Genomic DNA, 12,064 nt, shown 5'->3' on the forward strand with positions numbered 1-12,064 from the left:
CTGTCTCTGTGTTTGCACCAGATAGGACTGTTTCGGTTTTCACATTTTCATTATTTTGGTAGTTTTTTCATGTATAGGTTTTCCTTTATTAAAATAACATGAATCATCATAACGCTGCATTTTGGTCCGACTCTCCTTCACCACAAGAGAACCGTTACAGAATCACCCACCACAACAGGACCAAGCGGCGTGACAACAGGCAACAGCGGCGCAATGAGGATTGGACATGGGACGATATATTGGATGGCAAGGGTTGCTACACATGGGAGGAGATCGTGGCGGGAAGGGATCGCCTTCCATGGGAACAGGTGGAGGCAGCGAGGAGAGCAGAGGCAGCCGGAGACAGGAGCCGGCGATATGAGGGAACACGGTTGGCAAGGAAGCCCGGGAGTCAGCCCCCAAAATGTACTATGGCTATGCCAGGTAGGAGACCTGCGCAAACTTCCTGTGCTTACCGGGGGGCTAGAGAGACCGGACAGGCACCGTGTTATGCTGTGAAGCGCACGGTGTCCCCAGTGCGGGTGCATAGCTCGGTGCGGTACATTCCAGCTCCGCGTATCGGCCGGGCTAGAGTGAGCATTGAGCCAAGTGCCATGAAGCCGGTTCTACGCAGCTGGTCTCCAGTGCGTCTCCTTGGGCCGGCTTACATGGCACCAGCCTTGCGCACGGTGTCCCCGGTTCGCCTGCATAGCCCAGTGCGGGCTATTCCACCTTGCCGCACTGGCAGAGCGACTGGGAGTATTCAACCAGGTAAGGTTGGGCAGGCTCGGTGCTCAAGAGCTCCAGTGCGCCTGCACGGTCCGGTCTACTCAGTACCACCTCCACACACCAGCCCTCCGGTGGCAGCTCCCCGCACCAGGCTTCCTGTGCGTGTCCTCGGCCCAGTACCACCAGTGCCAGCACCACGCATCAGGCCTACAGTGTGCCTCGCCTCTCCAGTGCTGTCAGAGCCTTCCTCCTCTCCTGCGCTGCTGGAGTCTCCCGCCTGTTTAGCGCTGCCAGAGCCTTCCGCCTCTACAGCGTTGCCAGAGTCTCCTGCCTGTTTGGAGCAGCAAGAGCTGCCAGTCTGCATGGAGCAGCCAGAGCTGCCAGTCTGCATGGAGCAGCCAGAGCTGCCAGTCTGCATGGAGCAGCCAGAGCTGCCAGTCTGCATGGAGCAGCCAGAGCTGCCAGTCTGCATGGAGCAGCCAGAGCTGCCAGTCTGCATGGAGCAGCCAGAGCTGCCAGTCTGCATGGAGCTGCCAGTCTGCATGGAGCAGCCAGAGCTGCCAGTCTGCATGGAGCAGCCAGAGCTGCCAGTCTGCATGGAGCTGCCAGTCTGCATGGAGCAGCCAGAGCCGCCAGTCAGCATGGAGCAGCCAGAGCCGCCAGTCAGCATGGAGCAGCCAGAGCCGCCAGTCAGCATGGAGCAGCCAGAGCCGCCAGTCAGCATGGAGCAGCCAGAGCCGCCAGTCAGCATGGAGCAGCCAGAGCCGCCAGTCAGCATGGAGCAGCCAGAGCCGCCAGTCAGCATGGAGCAGCCAGAGCCGCCAGTCAGCATGGAGCAGCCAGACTCTTCCAGATCCGCCAGTCAGCCAGACTCTTCCAGATCCGCCAGTCAGCCAGACTCTTCCAGATCCGCCAGTCAGCCAGACTCTTCCAGATCCGCCAGTCAGCCAGACTCTTCCAGATCCGCCAGTCAGCCAGACTCTTCCAGATCCGCCAGTCTGCCAGACTCTTCCAGATCCGCCAGACTCTTCCAGATCCGCCAGTCAGCCAGGATCTGCCAGAGCCTTCCTCCTCTCCTGTGCTGCCGGAGTCTGAAGAGCCCCTCTGTCCCGAGCTGCCCCTCTGTCCTGACTGTCACACCCTGACCATAGTTTGCTTTGTATGTTTCTATGTTTTGGTTGGTCAGGGTGTGAGCTGAGTGGGCATTCTATGTTTCATGTCTAGTTTGTCTATTTCTATGTCTGGCCTGATATGGTTCTCAAGCAGAGGCAGGTGTTGGTCATTGTCTCTGATTGGGAACCATATTTAGGTCGCCTGGGTTTCACTGTGTGTTTGTGGGTGATTGTTCCTGTCTCTGTGTTTGCACCAGATAGGACTGTTTCGGTTTTCACATTTTCATTATTTTGGTAGTTTTTTCATGTATAGGTTTTCCTTTATTAAAATAACATGAATCATCATAACGCTGCATTTTGGTCCGACTCTCCTTCACCACAAGAGAACCGTTACAAGTAGGTGTACCAAAACATTCAAAAGTGGGGTAACTTTAGCAACTTTCAAAGAATAATTACTTTCTCATTGTTCCTCAACTGCAGTGTATGCTATACCATTTTCTAGCTCGGAGTCTCTACTTTTATCCCAATGTAAAAAACACAATTTCAAATTTTGCTACATAGGCCCGAATCCAGGTAGTGTGTCACACCAAGTTTCCTGAATCGGGTCACATTTGTATGTCACAACTTCACAGGAGAGCCGTTTGAACGTAAAAAATGTTTTTGGTCAAAATGTGTTTTTTGGCAGAAATGCCTTCTGGAACATGTGAACTTCCATGTGCCTTAATTAATTACAAACTTGTATGCCATCTGTAAATATGAATACAATTGCTAAATTGCAAGCCTTATTGGTTAAACCACAGAAAGTTGCAACCTTCCCACTAGCCATGATTGACTGAGATAATGAGTGGGCTGGACATACCAAGAGAGGAGTTCGAATTGGTCTGCCATATTCAAGGCTTCTGTCTATTTGAGCTCGTCAATCTGTGTTGGTAATCCTGTTGAACACAGCTTTTTTTAGCTGTGTTCGTTAGCTGGCTCGCTCGTTAGCTAACATTAGGTAACGTGTGATCTTATAAACGTTGTTTACCTAGCTTGGTTCATTGTTTACCTAGCTAGCTATATGTCTTAAGCTAAATTGTACTGTTCGTTAGCTAGCTAACGTTATTTGGCTGGCTCCCTCACGGAGGTTATTATTCGTTTCCCAGAGCTGTTTGCTTTTCTAGTTAGAGCCTAATGTTAGGCATTGTTGGAACTTTGTTCATTGTTGTTTAACTAGCTAACGTTAGCTGGCTGGCTTGTTAGCTAACGTTATGTGATGTGTGTACAACACCTGTTGAATATGGCCGGTGTCAGAAAACGTTAAAAAAAGAGTCATGAAATTGTTTCCAGCAGAGCTGGTTAGGCTGTTTTCATGTTATCCAGATGTAAACAAATCATCGGTCAGTGTGTCAAGTGTGCGCTCCGAAAGGGAAACAAGATGGGTGGGGCTAAAGCTTAAGAGGGTGTGAACGATGCTGAATGGGTGTAGACAAAGTGCTTTTCACTAGATACCAAAACATTCAAAGGTGATTTTCTCAAAAGTGAATTTACAAGTTGATCAACTTTCAAAGCATAATTACTTTCCCATTGTTCCTCAAATGCAAAATATACCATTTTGTAGCTCTTAGTCTCTACTTTTATCAAACATAAAAAACACAATTTCACATTATGCTACATAAGACCAAATCCATGTGGTGAGTCACAAATATTAAAGGGGTGAAATGTAGCTTTGTGCGTGGCCCAACACATTCACAAAGAAATGTGAGTTAAAGATCAGTCATTCTCATTGAAAGCAAGTCTGATAAGAGAGATCCATTCAATGCTTAGTTTTTGTGTATTTTTACTTTCGGTTTTGTACACCAGCTTCAAACAGCTGAAAATATGATATTATTGGCTTTTGAAAATATATTTCACAGCGGTTTAGAGATGGTACAATGATTCTTTACACTATTCATTGTAAATTGTGCATATGCAGGAATCCCTTGTAAAAGAGGCCTTGGTCTCAAATGTTGTTAAAATAAAGGTACAAAAATAAATATTAACATTGCTTGTTTTGCAACATAAACTGAAATAAGGCGAACATTTTAGAATTTTAGCAACCAGACAATGGCGGAGTGATATCTTCATATTGCGCCTTTAAGTTCAGCAATTACTGTTTATAATTATGAGATATTTTCAGTAGATTTGCAGGTAGGGCTGGGAAATATATATAATTAATTAGATTAATTTGAATGTGTTTTAGCACAATGTTCCAAATTCCTGTATCGCAAGAATCAAAGTTTGTATTTTTTGTTGTTTTTGTGAGCATTCTGTCTTTTTGGTCTCGTCTCCTTCGCTCCTTCGGTGCTGTCTGGACTGTGCACCTTCCCACACTAACACCAAGCCCCTCCCCCTGCCACTCACAACAACAAAGACGAAAGATCTTCCTCTCTGACAACAAGCAGATTAAACTTCATATTTGCATTTGAGGTTTGGTCCAACAGAATCGGTCATATGGACACAGAAACACTTAAGACATTATTTTACTGTAATAAGACGAGAACTTGACCTTTATATAACGATACCCTTTTTATGTCTCAACTCCCAAAATGTAAAACAAAGCAGATCCTACTATAGAGCCCCAAAGTGGAGGTGTCATAATACCCATAAAACCTAGCGGTCAAACAGGGAAATTGTTCTAATCGTTTTTCCACCATACATTTTAGAAACACTTCAAATAAGGACTGTATTTCGTATAGGCTTACCCTGGCGTGAAGTTTTGACAAACATGTAAATCTCTTGTGGTCTAGGTGACTTTTATCAATTTACACTACATTACCAAAAATATGTGGACACCTGCTCGTCGAGAATTTCATCCCAAAATCATGGGCATTAATATGGAGTTGGCCCCCCTTTGCTGCTATAACAGCCTCCACTCTTCTGGGAAGGCTTTCTACTAAATGTTGAATTATTGCTGGTGTTGGGTGATTAAGCCTGGGGCTCGGCATTTCAATTCATCCCAAAGTTGTTTGATGGGGTTGAGGTCAGGGATCTGTGCAGGCCAGTCAAGTTATTCCACACCGATCTCGACAAACCATTTGTGCATGGACCTCACTTTGTGCACCGGGGGCATTGTCATGTTGAAACAGAAAAGGGCCTTCCCCAAACTGTTGCCACAAAGTAGGAAGCACAGAATCATCTAGAATGTCATTGTATGCTGTAGCGTTAAGACTTCCTTTCACTGGAACTAAGGGGCCAAGCCCGAACCATGAAAAACAGCCCCAAACCATTATCTATCCTCCACCAAACTTTACAGTTGCCACTATGCATTGGGGCAGGTAGCGTTCTCCTGGCATCCGCCAAACCCAGATTCGTCTCTCTGACTACCAGATAGTGAAGTGTGATTCATTTATCAAGACAAAGGGTGGCTACTTGAAGAATCTCAAATATAAAATAAAACTCTTTCTTGGTTACTACATGATTCCATATGTGTTATTTCATAGTTTTGATGTCTTCACTATTATTCTACAATGTAGAACATTGTAAAAATAAAGAAACTCTGGACTGAGTAGGTGTGTCCAAAATTTTGACTGGTACTGTATGTAAATGTGATATCATTCAATTTACTACAGGTGGACTCCAATCAAGTTGTAGAAACATCTCTAAGGATGATCAATGGAAACAGGATGCACATGAGCTCAATTTCGAGTCTCATAGCAAAGGGTCTGAATACTTATGAAAATAAGGTATTTCTGTTTTTTTTATAAATGTGCAAACATTTCTAGAAACCTGTTTTCGCTTTGTCATTATGGGGTATTGTGTGTAGATTGCTGAGCATTTTTATTTATTTAACCCATTTTATAATAAGGCTGTAAGGTAACAAAATGTGGAAAAAGTCAAGGGGTCTGAAAACTTCCCGAAAGCATTGTATACTGGTATTTGGCTCTATTTACAGATTTGAAAATGCTAATTAGCATCAAAGTAGACATCATGCAAAACTACAAATCCCTGCAAGCTCCTGCACGTCATCTCTAGCTGACACCTTTGCTAATAAGTATTGTGTCAATTTAAAACTTGCACATGACAGTTCACAGAATTGTCTATTTAAAGAAGTGTAGCCAATGTATTAATTACTACATTTAGGGAACATCAGATAGTTAATCCAGAGATTTTTTGCTTTTGCCTAGATTCTGCAGTCTGGTCCAGATCGTCATGGCATTTGTAGTTATTTTTGATAACTACATTTGAAGCTAATTCATTTGGGGGGAGGGTGGGGAAAATACAGGCAAATATACTGATATTTTACCTTGTCCTAGAGAGATTTACACAGTTATCAAAATGTCACGCCAGGGTAAGTCTACACGAAACACAGCCCTTATTTTAAATGTTTCTAAAATCCCTTATGGGAAAAATGAATGGTGGAAAAACAATTAGAACCATTTCCCTGTTTGACCGTGTGGTTTTATGGGTATTATGACTCATACTGTGGTGCACTATAACGAGAGTATCAATTAACATGATTGTGGAAAATGTATAATCACTGCTAGTAGCATTTTAGCCACAGACTGTCATGTTTAGCTGTTTAGTCTGTGTTTTATGAATGCGCAATGAGCATTTAAGGATGCATTTATATCAGGAATTGGAAACTTGTTCTCAGTCTGAAAAATAAGCATCATAACCAGGTAGGCAACTTATCTTAACAAATATCTTAACAAAGTGAACGGGCTATGTTGTTCAAACAGTTGGAGAGGACAGGAGGGTGTATTCATAACAGTTCAACTGTTATACCTTGTTAGCAAGCAAATAGATACAAGTTGACGTTAAATATACAAGCTCATTAGCACGTGGGCTTGTACTTGAGAGATTGTTTATGATATCTGTGTTAATTTTCTATAATGCCTGCTACAAGAAGTGCATTGTGCATGGTTCTGGTTAGATTTGTAACAGAAATGGCATTTTCATAGACAGACTTGAAAGTTAGATCAGTGATTATCGCAAAAAAGCAGGTTAAACTATTTTGATAAAATAACAAAATTATCAGTGGGTCTTATTGTTGTGGAAAGGATATATTTAGCCTAGGTATAATTTGACATGCAGTGTACTGACCTTTAATGTTTTGCATCAAAGCTTATTTAGAGAAAATGTTACATTGTTTCAAATTCATATTGTGAATCGCCCATAAATTTGACCAAATTGTGAAATTATTTTTAGGCGACATCGCCCAGCCCTATTTGTAGGCATCAGATACTCTAGGTTAGGTAACCCAGAATATGACACCATTTTTATTTTGTACCTTGTGTCCTTTCTCATGGGCTTTCTGTATAAGATTGTTGACGTCATCGGCATATGCTGTGGCGGGGTCTGGATGGTCTTGTCTATAGTTGCCTCTGTAGAGGTCAGGGCTCAGAGCCTAGGGGAATGGGGGAAAAGAACACAGTTGGAACATATTTTATAAAAGCACAGCATGTGAAAAACCAACTGAGCAATCAGTCTAAAGAGCAATGAATTTAGGGATACTTGGATCTAGCATAGTGTGCATCATCAAACACTATGAGAATTTTGAGGTAGGCTCAGGGGTGAGAGTAAATTTAATTTCTTCCCGGTACTGGAACTCCTACAGTTGAAGTCGGAAGTTTAGCCAAATACATTTAAACTCAGTTTTCCACAATTCCTGACATTTAATCCCAGTAAGAATTCCCTGTTTTATGGCAGTTAGGATCACCACTCTATTTTAAGAACGTGAAATGTCAGAATAATAGTAGAGAGAATTATTTATTTCATTCATCACATTCCCAGTGGGTCAGAAGGTTACTTACACTCAATCAGTATTTGGTAGCATTACCTTTAAATTGTTTAACTTGGGTCAAATGTTTCGGGAAGCCTTCCACAATAAGTTGGGTGAATGTTGGCCCATTCTTCCTGACAGAGCTGGTGTAACTGAGTCAGGTTTCTTGGCCTCCTTGCTCGCAAACGCTTTTTCAGTTCTGCCCACAAATTTTCTATAGGATTGAGGTCAGGGCTTTGTGATGGTCACTCCAATAACTTGACTTGGTTATCCTTAAGCCATTTTGCCACAACTTTGGAAGTGTGCTTAGGGTCATTGTCCATTTGGAAGACCCATTTGTGACCAAGCTTTAACTTTCTGACTGATGTCTTGAGATGTTGCTGCAATATATCCACATCATTTTCCTGCGTCATGATGCCATCTATTTTGTGAAGTGCACCAGTCCCTCCTGCAGCAAAGCACCCCCACAACATAATGCTGCCACCACCGTGCTTCACGGTTGGGATGGTGTTCTTCAGCTTGCAAGCGTTCCCTTTTTTCCTCCGAACATAACGATGGTCATTATAGCCAAACAGTTCTATTTGTGTTTCATCAGACCAGAGGACATTTCTCCAAAAAGTAGGATCTTCGTCCCCATGTGCAGTTGCAAACCGTAGTCTGGCTTTCTTTTTTATGGTGGTTTTGGAGCAGTGGCTTCTTCCTTGCTGAGCGGCCTTTCAGGTTATGTCGATATAGGACTCGTTTTACTGTAGATATAGATACGTTTCTCCCGGTTTCCTTTTCCAGCAATGTCCTTTGTTGTTGTTCTTGGATTGATTTGCACTTTTCGCACCAAAGTACGTTCATTTCTAGGAGACAGAACGAATCTCCTTCCTGAGCGGTATGATGACTGCGTGGTCCCATGGTGTTTACTTGCGTACCTTTGTTTGTACAGATGAACGTGGTACCTTCAGGCGTTTGGAAATTGCTCCCAAGGATGAACCAAACTTGTGGAGGTATACACATTTTTTTCTGAGGTATTGGCTGATTTATTTGAGATTTTCCCATGATGTCAAGCAAAGAGGCACTGAGTCTGAAGGTAGGTCTTGAAATACATCCACAGGTACACCTCCAATTGACTCAAATCATTTCAATTAGCCTATCAGAAGCTTCTAAAGCCATGACATCCTTTTCTGGAATTTTCCAAGCTGTTTAAAGACACAGTCAACTTAGTGTATGTAAACTTCTGACCCACTGGAATTGTGATACAGTGAATTATAAGTGAAATAATCTGTCTTTAAACAATTGTTGGAAAAATGTCCTAACCGACTTTCCAAAACTATAGTTTGTTAACAAGAAATTTGTGGAGTGGTTGAAAAACAAGTGTTTGTAACCTAAGTGTATGTAAACTTCCGAACTGTATGTGTGCATGTACAGATTTTTTTTTTAAAGACATGTCATTTAACTGTAAAAATGTATAACTTTTAATGTGACATGAACACAACCAGGCATGATGTTTTCATCTGATTGTCAAATAAATCACTTAAAAAAAGTAGGCTACCTGCGAACATTCACCACTCTAAAATAATTCCACTATCTAAAACAGTTCACTGTGCACCTGCCATTTGCTGAATGGAAAGAGGCGTCTATTAAAACACCAAAAAGTTAAATGACATTTGGCGATTGCCATTAGGCACACTTGTAGCCTGAATTGATTGATGCGTCCACTGCTGTCTATGTGCGTCTCGGTTCCGGCCAGTCCTCTCTGTCTTGGCAAAATTGGATTGTTCACGTTGAACCACACTTCATTTTGGAGCGTATACCACCCATTTTCAAGTCCATTCTAAAAATGTTAATGTGACTGATAGTTGGTAATGATAAATGATGGTGTAATAGCCTACAGATTTCTTGCCATCTTTGTTTCAATTCTTGTGATATGCTCATGTTTTACCGGTGTGATGTACACCCACTACTTATTTTGCTGGTAAACCCGTACCGGACCGGCTTACTTTCACACCTGGGTAGGCTATTCAAACATTAGCATGGTTCCAGATCTGTTTGTGCTATGATGTCAACTCCTGACAAATGAGTGACAAGGAGTGACACGTGATGGCTCAAAAAGAACTGAGACCAGGCATGTTACTGTTAAACAAGCAAGCTACAAATTTGAGTTGGTAAGTAATTACATTAGTACAAACTTGAGATACAGTATGTACATATTCTATCTTGCGGTTGAAAATAAGTGATGCTAGATTTTCCGGTTCTCAGTTTAGCGAGACAATTTCTCATATCAACCCACATTAATAATCCATATAAGGTGGTGAGACAGGCTGACGTAGTTCACATAGCATGTAACATTATAGTAGGATATCCTACAACCAGCCACATCAGACTTCATCTATAATATCAAGGTGACTGATCTTAGGAACTTTATCGCTGCATCAAAGAGAAACGGCGCCTTAAAACAGTATGTATCTTATCAGAATAAGAACAGGAACATGACCTGTGGGATTGCTTCCTACTTTACTATGCCTGTTTCACACACTACCCTGTCAAATCCAATGGAGCATGTTGAGTCATTATGTTTTCATTCTGCGGTGGCAGACGGACCGGGATACTTACCACGTGAACAGATTTGCTCTGCTCTGCATTGGCCAGCTGGTGAAATTTATAAGGGCTGATGTTAATGAGCGATGACACGTGGCCGTGATAGGCACTGCAAATAGAGGAACATGGAAAAATTTGAAAACACTGATGGTGACAGATGAAATACCAGATTCTCAATGAAATCTAGAGTAAATTTGGTTAATGACGTGTTATAAGTGAACATTGATCATAGAACTCTCTAACACATATGCACATTTAGGGCACAAAAAAATCACGTTAGCAGAATAATTAACATTTGGACCAGATGGCATATTATCTAAGACGAGTCTGGGTTAGTTAGTGCTTTTACTGCTTTAGAGAGAACAACTTACAAAGAATTTGCAACTGTGCAAAGTATGCAGATGTTATTATTGGAGAGAGACAACGTTTTAAACTCTGTATTTACACTTCTTCTTTACATTAAGATCAGATCCTGGTTTTAATTATACCTTCTGTTCTTTTATGTTTTATTCTCCCTATTATATAACAGGTGCAAACTTTTCACTTGTCGCAAACACAAATGCCTACACCCACAGTGTTTACTTACTTGTCCAACGTTATGACGTCTTTGTGGCCTGTGTACTCCCAGGCCAGTCTGAGTGCCAGGTCATTGGCTTCAGAGCTGAAGTTCAAAGGGTAAAGTTCACTTCAGTTACACAGTCACCACAGAATACACAGACTTGGCCCTGGATATCACAGTTAAGAGTTTAAGAGTAACAAGAGTTTATATTTAACAGCCCTGCATAAAGGGATAGAATGGCCATCTATTGTTGCAAATTATTGGATAACCATACCATCTTCGCATTACAGGGATTTTTCTGCCATTGCAATATTTGGGCGGGCCACCTAAGCACGTTTTACAAACAAAGTTTTTTTTTTTTTTAATATGATTTTTTATAAATTTTTGGGATGGAAATGCGCTTTCAGTGTAAACTTAAACTAAAACTAGATATAAAGTATGTAGAAAATATAATAGACCTATATATGTTTTATAATATCATCTTTGAGAACTAACAATCACCAAAATAAGAGCTAGAATTCAAAATTCCCAAAACAATGAATTTAGCAGTTTTGATTTCGTTATTATGCTTGAGCATAAGAACACAGCATTATCCATGGCAAAATGCATAGAATTGCAGGAAATGTGCTTTAAAATTGCAACATGGGTGGTTCAGTGGATAAGAGTCTTGGGCCAGTAATGGAAAGGTTGCTGGTTTGAATCACTGAGCCCACTCTGTGAAAAATTGGTCTGTGCCCTCAAGCAAGGCACTAATTGCTCCTGTAAATTGCTCTGTAAATTGTGTCTGCTAAATGACCAAATGTTTTTTTTTTTTACATTTTCTCTCAGCTCCATGGCAGAATATGTAAAATCTCATGAAATTTGCTTTAAAATAGAAAAATTCTCTCAGCTACATAGATAAATTGTAGAATTGCAGGAAATTGGCTTAAAGGTCCAATAAAGCAGTTTTTTAAATCGGAATATCAAACTTTTATCTCAATATCAAAAAAATATGCCTGTTTTCAATAAAAATTTAGCAAAGAGCAATTTCTCAAGCAAGAATTTAGCTGGGAGTGGTCTGTGTGGGGAGGGGAAACTGAAAACGCTGAGAGATTTGGAACAATCTTTCTTATTTGTTTTTTAACTAATTTACCAACTGGTGATGTCACCAGGCAGGCCAAAACTCCATCCCACCAAAACAGGCTGAAATTTTAGGCAGTCTATTCAAACAGCTTTTACACTAAAAGGGTATTATCATAATTTTCTCAATTTCACAGTATTATTCCAACCTCATAGTATGGAAAATTACTATACATAAAACACAGGAAAATCAAATGAGACATTAAAACATAACAACTTTAGATGCATATAAACAAT

At 41.4% G+C, this 12,064-nt stretch overlaps 1 protein-coding gene across 3 annotated transcripts in view; it reads right to left on the bottom strand.

The window, feature by feature from the left end:
• Positions 1-12,064, bottom strand: part of etnppl (ethanolamine-phosphate phospho-lyase) — a 65,780-nt gene that overhangs the window by 48,358 nt on the left and 5,358 nt on the right. For all 3 annotated transcript variants that reach the window (XM_031792263.1, XM_031792262.1, XM_020504445.2), the window contains exons 4-6: positions 10,736-10,810; positions 10,165-10,258; positions 7,072-7,188 (exon numbers count right to left, since the gene is read on the bottom strand). In XM_031792263.1, coding sequence (XP_031648123.1) covers positions 7,072-7,188; positions 10,165-10,258; positions 10,736-10,810 — 286 coding nt within the window. The remainder of the gene's footprint in view (positions 1-7,071; positions 7,189-10,164; positions 10,259-10,735; positions 10,811-12,064) is intronic.

This window comes from Oncorhynchus kisutch, linkage group LG16 (genome assembly GCF_002021735.2).
Source record: "Oncorhynchus kisutch isolate 150728-3 linkage group LG16, Okis_V2, whole genome shotgun sequence".
Lineage (NCBI taxonomy): Eukaryota > Metazoa > Chordata > Actinopteri > Salmoniformes > Salmonidae > Oncorhynchus > Oncorhynchus kisutch.